Raw genomic sequence first — 16,349 nt, forward strand, 5'->3', positions numbered from 1 at the left:
ATGTTGGGTGCCCTGGGTAATAGAAAGGAAGAGGGAGAGTGGCGGAATAGTGGAGCAGTTTACTATAGTATCAGATGTCCAGTCGGGAAGACCTGAAATCAAATCTAGTCTCAAATACTTACTCGCTGTTTGACTTTCTTAAGTCACTTAAGCCCTGTCTGCCTCAGTTTCATTACTGTGAAGGGCTTTCAGAACCACTGAGTCAGAAAGGAATGTTTAAATGGGAGGCTATGAGCTATCAATCAATCAATCAATCAATATTTACTAAGTGCCTGCTATTTTCCAGGCACTATGCTTAGCACAGAGATATAAAATGAGGCAAAAGACAGTCCCTACCCTCAAGGAGTTTACAATCTAGTGGGGAAGATAACAAGCAAACAACAAACAAGCTATACTCAGGATGAATAGGAAACAATTGACAGAAGGAAGGCAATAGAATCCAGAGGGGCTGGATTTAACGCGGGACTTAAAGGAGTCAGGGAAGGCAGTAAGTGGGGAGGAGGAGGGAAGAGCATTCTAGGCATGGAGGACAGGCAGAGAAAAGCCTGGAGCTGAGAGGTTGGAGGGTCTTGTTTGTGAAAGAGTAAGGGGGTTAGTGTCATTAGATCTATGGGCACACATCAGGGACAAAGGTATAAGAAGGCTGGAAAGGTAGAAGTGGGCTAGGTTATAAAGGGTTTTGAAGGCTAAACAGAGGATTTTGTCTTTGATCTTTGATGGAAGAGCAAGGGCTGAGTTAGACCTATAAATTAGGAAAATTCCTTTGGTGAATGATGGAGGATAGACTGGAAGTGGGGAGAGACTTGAGGTGGCAGACCTGCCAGCAGGTCATCTTGATCACTCGATCAAGGTGAGTGGTGATGAGGGCCTGCACCAGAGTGGTGGCAATGTCACAGGGGAGAAGGAGGCACATTTGAGAGATGTTGCAAAAGTGAAATCCACAGGCCTTGGCAACAGCTTGTATATGAAGGATAAGAAATAGTGAGGAGATCAGGATGACCCTTAGGTTGTGAATGTAGATGTTGGGAGGATAGCACTGCCCTTTCCAGGAACAGGGGAGGTTTAGAGGTAGGAAGCATTTAGGGGGAAAGATAATGAGCAATACTTTATACAGGTTGAATTTAAGATGTCTGCTGGGCATCCAGTTCAAGATGTTTGAAAGACAGTTGGAGATCTGGGATTGGAGGTCAACAGAGAGACAGGGGGTAAGGGAGTTGTTTCATTTAATCTCCCTTGCCTCAGTTTACTGTGTAAAATGGGGCTAATAATAGGAACTACCTCTGAGGGTAGTTGTGAGGATCAAATTAAATATTTCTGAAGTGCTTTACAATACTCAAAGTACTATGTAAATGCTAGTTATTATTATGATTAGCTGTTATTAAAAGAAATAATAAGACATTATCCTTCACCTCAAAACCTTACAACCCTTAATTGAAGTGTGGCAGAATGGTATAGTGAACAGAATGATAAACTTTGGAGTCAGGAAGAATAAATTCTTTAAACTCTTTTAGTGTCTTCATCAGTAAAATGAAGATAATAATACTTGCCATCCCTACCATTCAGGATTGCTGTGAGATTCAAGTGAGACAATGTTTATAAAATGCTTTACCAACTATAAAGTGTTACACAAATATTATTTTAAAATAAAATAACATAATAATTACATATTTAATATGTAATGTTATCAATATATTATATTTTATGTTATACTGTGTTATAATTACACCATTATATTATTATAAGAATAAATTAATATATTGATAATCTCTATAATAAAAGGGAGTCATGATGCATGTAACAATTAGGTAATTTCTCTTCCTGGAAAACAAAAATGGACTAAGAAAAGGACTTGGGCATATTTATGGACTACAGAGCCACATGCCTCATAGAATCAGAATTTTTTTGAGTTGTAAGGGACCCTCAGTTGACATCTAAATCACCTCATGATCGAATTTTTTAAATACTTTTAGAGGTAGCTACGTGACTCAATGGACAGAGAACTAGGACTAGAGATGAGAGGTTCTGGGTTCAAATGTGATCTCAGAGTCTTCCCAGCTGTGTGACCCTGGGCAAGTCACTTAATCCATGTGATTAGCATTTACCACTCTTTTGCCTTGGAACCAATACATAGTATGAATTCTAAGATGGAAAGTAAGGGTTTACCTTTATTAAGTATTGGCTCCAAGGCAGAAGAATGGTAAAGGCTAGTCAATTGGATTAAGTTTGCCCAGGGTCACACAGCTAGGAAGTGTCTGAGGCCAAATTTGAACCCAGGTCATCCCATCTCTAGACCTGGTTCTCTGTCCACTGAGCCACCCAGCTTTTAAATGCTAATATATACAAGTGCTCATGTTTCATCTGTGCTTGAAGAACTAGCGAGGGAGAGTGGAAAACCTTTTGGAGGGACCTGTTTCTCTAAGGTTGAGCTCCATGTGTTACAGAAGTATTTCTTTATATAGCTTCTAGGAGGCTGAAGTCTTTACTTTAAGGCTGAAGTCAGGGGTGAAAAAAATAGCCCTTTACTGTGTCCTTTTAAGACTCAGGGCAACAAGATGCTGAGGGTCTGGCCCTGTGGGACAATTTGTTTCTATATATTTTCTGACCACCTACAGTATTTATCTGCTCAGATTATGTGGATCTTCTCCTCAAAGATCTTGTAGTTTAGGTGAGAAGATAAAACACAAGATAATTATAGAATAATAGAAGCCTCTTTAATTCAGTGCTGATTATATTTAGAGCCAAGAGCTATCAGAGATCAGTTAAGGAAGAGATCAATGTGGCTTGATCAAAGTCTGTGTGAAGATGCTGGGCCTTAGATGCTCCAGACACATGGAGGGAAGAGCAGGGCCATGTTAGGCAGGTGGGACAAAATGAACAAAAACTTAAAGGTGGGATTGAGAATGGTGAGTGCAAAAAGGACAGTGAGGACACCAGGCTCCCTGAAGAAGAGGGTTTGCGGAAGAAAGTAATGGGAAATAGTTTGGTGTAACAAATTCAAAACAAATGGCACCTTTAAAACTCATAAATATCAAATAAAAAAACAGTATCTACATTTATACCTTATAACCCAGTATGAGTCCATTCTGATCTTGTTCAGGTACAGAAGCCCACGTTATTAAAATCTGAGTGGAACTTACAGCCTCAACAGATACATTTTCAGGGGCAGCTGATGGAACTGCAGGGAACAGAAATTAGGAAAGTCAGTGACCAATCAGAGAAACAATTAAGTGCCTACTAGATGCCAAGCATTGTGCCAGTTGCTGGGGAAATAAAGACAAAAAAACTCCTGCCCCCAAGGAGTTTTTTCCAATGGGGAAAATAACACATACACATATGAGAGCAATGCTTGCACAGACTATGGAGCAGCTTGACCATGAGCCCATTTTATGCTGAATATTAATGATAAAACTGTTCTTGAAATTAAAATGCCTTCTGAATACTTAGGAGTGATCAGAATTAAACTCATCTTGGAACAATAGAAATATAAATCTCTTCAATATTAGCAATTAATATCAGAAATCCTTAGATACTCAGAAGCTTATTCGCATTTCCTGAATGAGTTTAACCAAGAATTTTGTATTATCATTGCCTTAATTAACTTAATGGAAATAAAGGAAAGACCCTTATCTCAAAAAAAGTTAGAAAAAGTCAGATCATGAGCTAGCTGAATTTCAGAGGCCATCCCATCTTGTCTAACCCTCTTTCTTATTTTACATATGAAGAAACTGAGGGTCCCCAAAGTATTAGAGGCAGAATTCAAAGCCTATGCCCACTGACTTCAGTCATTGCTTTTTTCCACTGTAGCATTCAGTTGTCTTAATTCACAGACACCAAAGCACAAAAAAATTCAGATCTGGGCAAATGGTAGGATTTGAGGTTTTCTAAGGACAATTTACATGGAAACTCAGAGAACTACAAAAATCAGTTTTTGCTTGGTATTTGGTCTTATTCAAAATAGAGAAGCAGAGAGTTGTGAGCATATGATATTTTAGTTTATAAAATTAAGTTATGCTACTTTTACCTTAAGAATTTTTTTTTAATTTAAGGAAAATCCCTAAGTACTTTAAAGGTGTAGGCAATTCTGATCCTAAGCCATGAATTTCTGTTTTGACCATCTTCTGGCCATGTTGATGATTTTCTTCTTTGTTCAAGAAACATGTTATTTAGGAAATCCCCCTTCTCTCTCTCATGGAGGCCAGGTCTCTATATTCTTCTACTTGAGACTCTCATGAAGCTAGCTCAACATTGATGCTACCTTGTATATATCTTCCTTTTCTGGTGTAGATGATTGGCTGTCATTACACAGGAAACCTAAATCATCTATCCTCTTCATAGGAAATTAGGGTTAAGAAGATAGTCTTATAAAATCCTTTCAGGCTAAGTGGCCCAGTATTTCTGCTTCTTTCATGTATTTCTATAGGACTTCTTTTTATTGTCCTAGTTGTTGCCATTTTTTAGAGAAAGCTCATTCTCAGTTATTCTTTTTTAGATATATACTTAAAGCTATGGGTAAATACATGTAACTCACATGTGCTTCTGCCCCAAATCTATCACTGATTGCTAGGGAATGGAAAGGGAGAAATTCTTCCTCCCCTCTTCCTAAGCCCAATTTCCCAAGGATGCCTAGTGGCTCTTTAGAAAGAAAAGAACCAAGAACAGCCAAAAAAAGAAAAAAAGAAAAGAAAAAAGAACCAATAAATGCCTGTGGTTCTATTATGGAGAGGCAAAAAAAAAATTGATGTTTTGAAAAGAAACTATCCTTCTGAATCCTAGTATCATCTTAGGGGCAGTCACAGTTATTGAAAACCTGTCAGGAATCATATGTGTCATCAAGAAGGTATGAAAGGACATGGCCACAGTCTCTACCAGTTATACTCATCAATTTATTGTGCATATATTAAATGTGCAATAATGAATTGTCTATATTATCCTCATTATAATTTAGTAAAATAGAGTTGTTTCAGTTTTTAAATTTGCTTGTTATCTTTATTATTTTATTATTTTTTACTTCTAACCTGTATCTTTGCTTGAACTCCTCTAAATCTTGACCCTAAATGTGGGATCAGTATGTACAGCACTGGAATAGCATTGTTCCCTAAGTCTGAATGTGAGCTCTGTATGGGCAGGAAGGTTTTGGCTCTGTTTTCCTAGTGTTAGCTGAATTGAATTACATATATATATATATGTATATATCTTCCATCTGATTTGTTTCTCTAATTTCTCATTTGCATATTTACTTTTAAATTTTGTGCAAGCAGGCAGAAATTAGAGGATCACAAAAACAGTGATTTAGGACTGGAAGGGACCTTTGAAGTCATTTAGGCCAGTGGCCTCATTTTACATATATATGAAGTGACTTGTCCAATACCGCTCAGTTAAAAAATGGCAAAGTCAGCAATCAATCCTGGGTATTCTAAGGCCAAATCCAGGACTCTTTTCACTTTAGAATACTAAACCTATGTATCCTAATAAGCTGCTGAAGAAGAATAAAGGAAGTGCATTGTTTTATTGGTGAATTTTCCAAAAGAAGGTCATATTAGGAATGTAATCCTTCTCCAATATCTCCCTTGTAGCCTAAAGAAAGTAACAAAAATTCACCTCTAAAGTTTTGAGAGAAACAATGGACTTGTGAGCACACAACACTGAGGCTAACATGTAAATTTAATTTTTAACTACCCATTAACCAATTAGCCAGAAACCAAGCAGAAAATCTCTGCTTCATAGTATTGTCTACATGGAGTTCGTAAAATTTGATTCTTAAATTTTCCTACACTGACACAGTTTTATCTTCCAGATTTATCTTCCTTCTCAAGTATATAATTATGTTAAAGGAAAATAGATTGCCATAAGTCATGAATATCTATAGAGAGCTGCCATAACTTTATCTGGAGATCTTCACCCAGCAACTCTCATATCAATCATTTCTCTAGCTAAAGAGAAAAACAACCAAAATAAAAAAAAAGGAAGCTAAAGAAGGGAGAAAAAAGGGAAAACTTTAAGAGCTGATTGAAGACCAGCTCTCTTTTTAGCATATTTACCCATTACATCTTGAGGCTCTTTCTAGAAGAAAGTTAAGGAAGCCTGAGAGAACTTTCTAGTTGCTAGAGTATAACAATTCGTTCCAACAGGGCCACTTCATCAGCAATATCATTAACTGACATTTAGTAAGTGCCTGCTATGTATGTATAGAGAACTATGCTAGGGGTCCCCTATTATATTATTATGCAGGGGTCCCCATTAGCCTTGTATGGCACCCTATGTAGCAGTTCCTCAATAAATATTGTTGACTGACAAAGGGAAATATGACAACAGTATAACAATAAAGATGGAAATGTTAGCTTATCCATGACCTTAAGAGAGCTATCACTCTCATGATCCCCAAGTGAAGATGCCTATCATATTTTATTTAATTATTTAAGGGAAGGCAGCACTGCCCAGCTAATAGAAAATTTTATCAGAGTGCTCATCAGAAGGAAGATAAATTTGTATTCCATGTGTGAAGGCAGAGGATGAATTTGTGGTTAACCATCTGTGGGTTGTCCATCAGGCCTGAGCACTGGAAGCCAGTATTTTTTTCAAGTCATGGGACTTTAATGAGTTGAAAATATAAACAACTAATACCCATAAGGAGTTGATGGGAATCACTCATAGGAAACTCTTTCCATTACCAATGGAAGCATCAGCAGCTTTCTCAAATGTTTTAGAAACAAAACTGGACCTTGCCTATGTAAATCTCCCATTACTCCTGGTTTTTCTTGCTAGGTCTAATTATAGTTTTATTTGGTCCACTCAAGAGTGAGGACATTCTATTCCATAGACCCGGGCTGCAATAATACACATGCACATCTCTATATTTGTCTCAAGTTGCTCTCACTGTGCTTCGTAAATTTCACTTTGACATTTACCAGGAAATTGCTTTAAAATATGCTCATCATTTAAAATAGGGTGATGAACTGGTACCTTGAATCAGCTATGAATTAAAGGAAGCACTGCCATTTTCATTGGGGAAAATAAAAAACAACATTTATATGATTTTATTTCCCCATTTTATCTTAGAAGAGGGTGAGAGCATCAAACAGACTTTATGGCCAAAATCACAGCATTGCACCCATTCCTGTCCATTAAAAAAAAAAAAAAGAAGTTACCATAGCAACACAACAAATGCTCCTCTCAATTCCTTAACTGTTTCCTGGAAGTCAATAACTGAAAAACACTAAGTGCTCAATTTGTATTTCATATCAGTGAGTGATTGCTGATTTTTATACCCCAAGACCTGGTTAGAATGAAGTACGACTGAATGGCTTGGATTAGGTTAGTTAAATGGCAGGTTGGATGGCTAGATTTCTAAAAACTAGAACATTAAGAGGAAAGAAACTTCTTCATTTTTAGGTTTTGGCCAGTCAAAAGTCACATCTTTATGGCCTCAAATGATACTAATGCAACAGTGATTGGCTAATAGCATCCCAGAAACTCAAGCATCTAAGTTCTTCTGTCTGGTGTCAAAACCATGTGGCTGCTGGTTTCCTAAAAAAGATTTCAGAGAATTGAAGCAGTGAATAAACACTGAGGAGAAATCAACAGGCTAATTTGATATGGAGTGGGGGGGAGTATGCACATGATAATGGAGGCTTGAGCTGAATGGAAGATGTAGTAGATGAGCTGTGAGGCTCTGACCCATCCTTACAAGAAGGAATGGGACAGTAAGTCCAAAGTTTATACACACTACACTACTAATATATAGAAAAATGCCAGTTTTTACACATGTTGGCACAGTGAAATAACATATTTCAAGGCTTATTCAAACTCTTCTCAATCTGAGTAGCTGTTTCCTGATGATGATGGATTTTTATTCTTTTCTCACTTCATTTCTTCAGCATCCTCCTAGACTCTCACCAGTCCCATTCACTTCTGCTGCTTTCATAATCTTTTTATGTTATACAAGGCCTTATTTATACTTGTTGGGTATTGTAGGTGTCATGAAACCAGTTTAAACCTTTTTCAAAACACTGCTTAAATTTGGTTTGGAACATTCTGTTCCATGTAAGAGATATCAGTTCTTCCAGAAAACGGTTTAGAAAGAGGTCTTTTATTGAGTCAGTATGTACGAGTTACAAGTTGCTAAATATTCCTGAGACTTTTCCCCAAGAATCTACTGTCTAAGTAAGTAAACACCATGCAAATGAAATTACACATCTTCCTGTTAAGTAAGTCAACTTGTGGGGAGGAGGGGATAGAGGGAAGACTGTTTTTTTGGGGGGGTGGGGGGAATTAAAAATAAGAATGAAGTAAAAATTGACCTACTTCTCTGTTCCTGTTTCAAACCAATTTGTCTACTTCACCAAAAAGGAACCTCTTTCACTATTTCTAAGGGTCAGGGTGAGGAAAACACACTTTTCCATAAAAAGAGCAGAACAGTGTATAAGGTAACAGAAATATTATTTGATGATCAACTGTGAAGGTCTGAACTATTATCAGTAAAACACAGTTCCAAGATGACTCCAAGGGATCCATGATGAAAAATGCTATTAGGATAGCAAGATTTCTCAGTGGTTTGAGAGCTGAACTCAGATACTTCTTAGCCATGGCTTGGACTATGGGCAATTCACTTAACCTTAATTGCCTAGCCCTTACTGCTCCAGTGCCTTGGAATGATACTCAGTATTAATCCTAAGATAGAAGGTAAAGGTTTGGTTTTTTGTTTGTTTGTTTTCTTTTAAAAAAAATTTTAAAAATGCTCTTCACAGCCAAAGAAGGAACTACTGGAGTCTGATTACAGATCAAAGTATGCCATTTTTCACCTTATTTCCTTTATAAGTTTTTTTGTTGTATGTGTGGTATGTGCCTTCTTTGATGGCATGAAGAATATGTCAATTTGTATTGCATGAAAGCACTAGTATAACCTAAATCAGACTATTTACCACCACGGGGAGGGGGTGAGGAGAGGAGGGAGAAATCTGAATCGCAAAATGTCAGTTAACAATTGTCAACAATTGTTTATATGTATAATTAAAAAAAATTAAAAAACAGAACTAGAGAAGGGCAGATGAACCAATTCAATATTGGCAAGATATTACTTTTTGACCTTAACAGGTTGTCTTCTTTGATACAATAGATAGGACTGGAACTATAATTTCATTGGTATAGGGAACTCACGGGTGAGAAACCTCTGTCTTACAATGCCTGTCAGTATATTCCCTGTAACTTTTTAGTCTCAGAAAATAGCCTAGAGACTTTTCAGGGTCACAGAGCTGGTGTTTGTCAGAGGCAGGCTGAAGTCACCTCTATATCCACCATACCATACTGCTTCAATGTCTAAGACTTAAACACTCCAGTGGAGCTTGGATCCTTCTCAAAGTGAGTGCTTCCTTCAATGATGTAGATTAGAATCTGTTCACACCTGACCCTTCTGAAAAACTCTTGTCTTAGTCTTCCAATAAATTTGCCAGAGGGGGAAACACCCAAAGATCTAGTGCCTTTCTCCACTTTTCTTGCCAAATGATATCACTGGAATAAATGGGCCCGTCCATTGTTCATCCTTTACATAACCAGTCCATTTTCTTTTTCTTTCATTCTTGTCTTTGGTGATAGCCTTTATTCCATTTCTTCATTATTCATTGTCAAGAATATGTTTCATTTTGCCCCTGTTACCCTTGCTCTTCCACTGCCCCCTGGGTGATACTTAATTTCAATTCTTCTGAGCCTGAAGTACTCTATGTCTTGCAAAAATACACTAGAAGAACTAGAAGAACACTGGCTATTTACAATGGGCCCAGGAACCCCCAAATAACTTTGCAGTTTCACAAAGACAATAATCCATCTAGCTTTCCTCCTCCTGCCAATTCTGAGCTCAATTTATAGTCTACCAGCAGCATCTGCCCAAGGTATATATGCCAAAGGATGAGCTCCATAGATTTTCCATCCAATTGCACATCACTGTCTGAACTGTGGGCATACATTATCCCCTTCCTAGATGAAGACTGAAAATTCTGATTCATGAGGAGAAAGTGCCATATACTAGAGTTCTGGGGAGTATTTCTGATTCTACAACTAAGTTGGGCAAATTGTTTTCCATTCTCCCCTCTCTGAGACTCGGGTTCCATCTTCATAAAATGGAACAGAGCAGGGAGGAGATGAGAGGATAAGAGCAGATGAAAAATTTAATCTCCTCCCTTTGGCCTTAAACAAGTCCTTGGAAATCTCAGAGTAAGTTTTGATTGACAAACAGACCCCTGTTTAACTTCTTAAAACCTTTAGCATGTTGAGATTCTGAAAATAGTCTGATTTACATATCACAGTGGTATGACACCACTATTTAGTTCAACCAAAACGGCAGTAATAACAACAAAATTTAAACACAGATTGTGGTAAGTTGGAACTTCACCACGATGCAAGTTTCTATTTTCTTAAAATCTTGGGTTTTCCAAGAAATGTTCTATTAATGTTTATTCTTTCTTGGATTAGAATGAACTTCATTTCAGAAAACTGAGTATTAGATATGTTCCCTTTTAAAAAATGCTTTTCTAAGACCTTTTAAAAAATCAATAAGACAAAGATATCAAAGGAAATATATCTTTAAAAATCTCTGCTTTGTGCATTGTCACAGCTTGGTCTAATCTTTCATTTCTGACATTAAAAAAATTCTCCAGTTTTGGAAGCAACCTTAAGGGGTCATCTAATCCATTTCCCCCCATCTTTACAAAAGGACACTCTTAAACATTCAACCTATTTTAAAGATCATCAGTAACCCATTCCAGAAGTTTCTAACTCTTACTCACAAAATTTGCCTTACTATATAATACAAATTCCAGGTATAGTTTAAGGCCATTTCCTCTTATTTTGTCTTTGGGAAAGGTGGAGAATAGCTGGTAACTAGCCTATGTAAAAGCTTTTCACATACTTAAAGATCATTACAACAGGGAGTCCCAACCTGTAGAAGCAATATAAGTGCAAAGACTCCATCTTAACATAGATTGTAGTAAGGGCATCTATGAAGCACAGTAGGTAGAGCACTAGGCCTGGGGGGGGGGGGTTTATTAAGGGGGGAGAATGGATTCAAATCTGGCCTCAGGCAGTTCCTAGCTGTGTGACCCTGGGCAAGTCACTTAACCTTAATTGTCTAGCCCTTGCCACTCTTCTGTCTTAGAACTGATTCTAAGATAGAAGATAAAGTTTTTAAAGATGAGTAGAGTAGATTTAGTAAATCAAAATCCTGACTGTGCACATACTGTAATAGCCTGTCTTGGTAACCAAGTTTGGTGTCACTAGGTAGGAGCCAGTGAATGAACATGGACAAACAGTGAGAAGTAGAACAAGTAGAGCAATGAAATGGAAATACTGAAAAGTGGGAACTCTTGGGATGAAATTGCTCCTCAGTCTTCCTTTCTCAAGGTTCAGTAATTCAAGTCTCCTTATCTTTCCTCAAATACTCAATTTGCCCACTCTTTAATTATCATGGTTGTTCCCTGAATGCTTTCCAAGTTTTCCTTATCCCTCCAGAGAACCATGTCTCCCATGATAGGAGTTGGTACTATAAGAAGTGTCTGGTTAGCATTGAGCATACTGGAAAATATACCCCAGTGCTTCTGTACCTTGGATGTGCTATACAATAATATATTGCCTTCTAAGAAGTCACAAATGGCCAACTCATCTAGATGAGCCAGTTGTCTGGCAGAGATTTGGGCAGAGATGAAAACAGCATGCACAGTCTGGGCTCTTATAATGAAGTACAGCAAATTCAGATGGAATCAAATGAAAATTACTATTTATGGATCCAATTACCATATCTAATTTCTAATGGCTGTACTACATATCTGACTCATTGATTACATGAACTAAATGGTCATGAAGCTTCTTTTTGCTTCTATGATCAACAGATATTTTCTTTTCGATTAAGCCATACTTTAGTTTATCCTATTATTTAATCTTATTTGCTTAAGATAACTCTTTCCAAAATTTTTATTAATTAATTAATTTGTTTGTTGATTACATTAAAATCTCCAATCTCCTTCCCTCCTTCTCTTCCCTCCCTGCACTAGAGAAGGAAGTAACTCTCTTAAGGCTAAATTATAGAGAACATAGCTATCTATTTACACTGGTAGTAGAGGGAGTTTCCTTCTTTTGGAACTCCTTACAACAGTAAAGTCACAGTTCCATTCTCTCTCTTCTATTCCATTTCCTATATTTTAGCTATGTGATTCTTTTTTTTTTTTAGTCTCAGAGTGAAGCCATTAATTGAGATGGAGTCTTAAGAGTAATTGGTTAAATTACAACCTCTGGCTGCCTCAGTTTCCTAATGTGTAAAAAGGGTTGTCATGAGGAATAAATGAAATACTATTCATAAAGTGCTTTGCCAACCTTAAAAGCACCATTAAATTGCTAGCTATTGTTATTATCATTATTATCACCACCATCAATAGTATCAGCTAAGGTTATAAAATATAAAGCTAGAGCATATTGTCCCACAATTACATATAGCACTAGTAAGATGAATAGATTCCCAGAGTACATCAAGAGAGAACACTCCTTTAGGGAATACATGTGGTTAAACAACTCATATTTCTGACACTACAGAGCCCCAGTGTCTTTTCCCTTATGACAGACAGTATTCTCATGCTGTTCTATCTTGACCAGCATCTTTATTCCGTTAATTTTTGTACTATCTTGATGAGCTTGCCAATCCACTCAGGTCATACTGATTTCTGATTTTGTCCTTTATGATGTTGGCTATCTCTCTATCCCACTGATATCACCTACAAACCTAAATAATGTGCTATCTTGTCCCATCACTTTGGTTCTTGAGGAAAATGCTGAATAATATTGGGCTAAGAACCAATAGAACATGGTTTCCATTCTTCACATATCAGTCACGATGGATAGATATTTAAAAATATAATTATAGTGAAAATTAGTGATGTGAGAAAAGCAGAAGGAAATGAGGATAGCCAGAAATGACAGCTGCAGTTAGTACTAAGATTTTTGCTGCTGCTATAATCTATATAATATTACCTGCTGTCTCTGGTAATGCAGAGAAGAGGGAAAGAACATGAATTGCAAAATGTCAGAAAACAATTAATAAAAATTGTATCAACATGTTAAAAAATACAAATGAATTTTTTAAAAAGTAGAACTGGCAGGTATTGCCATTGTATGAGCATGTGTAGGTGATGTAGGAAAGAAAGAATCAAAGATGACTAGGGTTTTGAATCCAGGAACTGTTAATGTTGTGGTACTATTGATTGGCATAAAGATATTGGAAGCAAAAAGAAAACTATTTTGTTGCTGCTAATGCTTCAATGAGTTGGGAAAGCTTGGTGCCTGACCATGGGCTTTGGAGTTTCTAACTTTTCTTATCCCTAATTCTGGAGATAGGACTAGGGATATTTTTTGTCAGCTGGGATATTTTTAAGAAAATATTTGTAACATTTTTCTTTAGGAAATAGCTACTCACCTGTCACCTAGGATAAATTATATCATCTATAAGACAAATAGCAAAGGCTACTGGCCACATTCATTTTATCACTGGTATACCTCCACTGAGGAATAAGCTTTTAGTAAAGTTAAGCCTCAGATTTGAACTAATTCAGATAAGCCTATCTGAATTAGACTATTTGAAAAAAATCGCAGTTTTGCTACTTCCATGAGCAATAACTCAAATCATTCTAATTAAGCTTACGAAAACAGTTAAGCAGTAGAGGATTTTAAGAGCCTTGTTTTAAACAAGAAATACGGCAGAAGAAATGTGTCACGAGCACATTAATTAATAGAATCATAGGATCCCAGAGTTGTAGGAACTTCAAACAACATCTAGTCCAACCTATACATAAGAATCCTCTATATAAATGAAAATAGGAACACGCTGATCATACCAGTTCATGAGAGCCAATTGCCAAATTTTTTGTGAGCATATATATCTAGGAAATTAGTAAACTATATAAATCAGGGCTTGATTTACTATTTTGTCTGCTATCTAGGTTTAAAAGTATAATGGAGAAAAAAATGTTAATCATGCAGATTAAACTGAAAAATGTATTGCATGTACAACCCTCACCCTGCCTTCTCCCAGTTGATTGTTAAATTTAAATAGCGTACCCCTGGTCAGCAGTATCCATGAGAGGTTCCTTACTACCCCAAAGTTCCCTCTATAATTAAAAAAAAAACAAGTAGATGCTTCTGGAATAATAAAGAATTAACTTTCAATATGCAGGAAATAATCCACTCAGATAAATTTGTGCCCAAAGTCTGTGAACATTACTAGGACTTTCAAATCAGCATCAATGCAATTTTACCTAACTTATTACAAGATCATTTTTGTGGGTCAGAAAAGAGCTTCTTGGGGGTGGGTTAAAACAAGACTGACTAGATGCCATTAATGTGAAGATGAGAGAATTAAATAAAATAATCAGCTTCTGACAGTGAGATCAAGAAGAATGAAATGGCCTCAAATAGAATTTTTTTTTCCCTACTTACCAGATTCACGAGTCCGACCTCTCACCATTTCACTCCAAGGCCCTGCCCCAATGGCATTGAATGCCTGCATCTGTAGCTCATACTCAGTCCATTCTTCCAGCTCCTCAATGGTGTATTCTCTCTCTAGTCTGTCACTGATGACTTGCACCATTACTGAAGACTGAAGGTCGGTTCGCCAGTATTTAATTCTATAGCCCACAGATTCAGGGTTGCCATTGTATTGTGAATCAGGGAGTGGCTAGAAATGAATAATGATAGAATATAATCCATTCATGAATTTTTGAAATCTCCTAACTGTGATCCAGGTAACATTTTATACCTACAAGACTAAAAATAACTTAAAGGGAGAATGACCTCATGGTGCTGGGCCTATGTTTTATTTGCCTTTATTGAACAAGGAAAATATTTTACTTGGTATATATTTTCCCTCCTACTTTCTCCTGGTAGTTTTCATTCGTTAATTAAATGAAACCATGTCATTAACTTTGGCTGAGCATAATTTCTTCTAATACATTTTGGCTTTATTTTGCAGGGGAATGCTTTGATTAAATATCAAACTGGTTCTCATACAAATATTGAATATTGGTTCAATGTTGATCTAGCTTAAGGACTTACAGGTCCAGCATGTGACATCATTGGCTTTTCTCACTGAGGAATATCTTTTAGTTCCAAGAAAGAATATTGCTGATTAATAAGGCAGTCTGGGTAGGTCTGAGATCTAAGACAATGTAAAATGTAATATTTTTTGGTTTAATATTGAGATTGGTATTGACTAGGAAAAAATGGCAAAAAAAAACTTTTATGCTTCTGATTCTTTTTATATACTTTGGTGACCTCAAGACTGCTTATCTCAGAAACTTCTCTATAGTTTATAACTTACCACCCATCTAAGCCACAGGCTGGTCTCACTTGCTGTTCGAACTGTTACACTCGCTGGAGCAATATCGGGTGGGGCCTGCAAAGTCTGGATAACACGAGATGATGGACTGAAAGGACTGGGGCCAACAATGTTCACTTGTCTCATTCTAAACCTGAAGAAGAATCATGAAGTAAATAGAAGAAAAGAACAAAGGGGAGAACAATACCTTTTTTTAAGGGGGAAGTTCAGTAGATTCCCAAAGTCTCAAAGTTACCCTTTTGGTTTCTAGTATATTCAATTTAAAATGTAAATCACTTAGGCTGCTTTCTAAGAAGATTCAAAGAATGGAAAATCAAGCAGACTCAAACAAGTTCACATGCCCAAGTGATAGAAAATTCTATATATTCAGATACCTATATTGCAAATTACCATTGACTGAATCAAGATTCAGGGAAATACCAGATTGTCGTTCAAATGAATATTTCTTCTAGTATTAGAATTGGAAAGGCTCCTTAGATGTCACCTACTCCAACCCCTACCTGATGCACAAATTTAATAATATTGCAGCATCATGTTATTTAAAATAGCATTTTTAATGAAAAATACCTTCTGAGTAATTAAGAGCAATTTGCTTTTTCTTAGTTATCTCTTGAGGCTCTTAGTTCCATCTCATCTTTACATTTTTAGTCAGGATAGAAAGGTCCAATTATTTCAAGTAAAGAAACAATGCATATGTGTATATATGTGTATATGCATACATGTATATATAGCAATGCATACTATATATAAAACTACATATATAATAATAAAACATACTACCAAGGTACTTCAAGGCAAAATAAATATTCAGTGAGTAAATATCTGATGTCTCAAACTATAATAAATGCCTTAAAATTTTTAGATATTTGAAATGATGATAATAAAAGCAATTCATATTTATACAATGCTTTAATTTTAACAAAATGCTTTCCTTATGACAGCTCTATGATGTAGGTAAAACAAATATTATTTCCCTTTTACAACT

At 36.4% G+C, this 16,349-nt stretch overlaps 1 protein-coding gene and 1 long non-coding RNA gene across 2 annotated transcripts in view; one reads left to right on the plus strand and one right to left on the minus strand.

The window, feature by feature from the left end:
- Nucleotides 1–16,349, minus strand: part of SDK1 (sidekick cell adhesion molecule 1) — a 1,320,044-nt gene that overhangs the window by 203,247 nt on the left and 1,100,448 nt on the right. The window contains 3 exon segments of the mRNA XM_007498416.3: nucleotides 3,060–3,175; nucleotides 14,467–14,704; nucleotides 15,347–15,497. Coding sequence (XP_007498478.2) covers nucleotides 3,060–3,175; nucleotides 14,467–14,704; nucleotides 15,347–15,497 — 505 coding nt within the window.
- The window catches only part of LOC103104022 (uncharacterized), an 84,974-nt gene that overhangs the window by 613 nt on the left and 68,012 nt on the right, over nucleotides 1–16,349 (plus strand). The gene's annotated exons all lie outside the window — the stretch shown is intronic.

This window comes from Monodelphis domestica, chromosome 7 (genome assembly GCF_027887165.1).
Source record: "Monodelphis domestica isolate mMonDom1 chromosome 7, mMonDom1.pri, whole genome shotgun sequence".
Taxonomy (NCBI): domain Eukaryota; kingdom Metazoa; phylum Chordata; class Mammalia; order Didelphimorphia; family Didelphidae; genus Monodelphis; species Monodelphis domestica.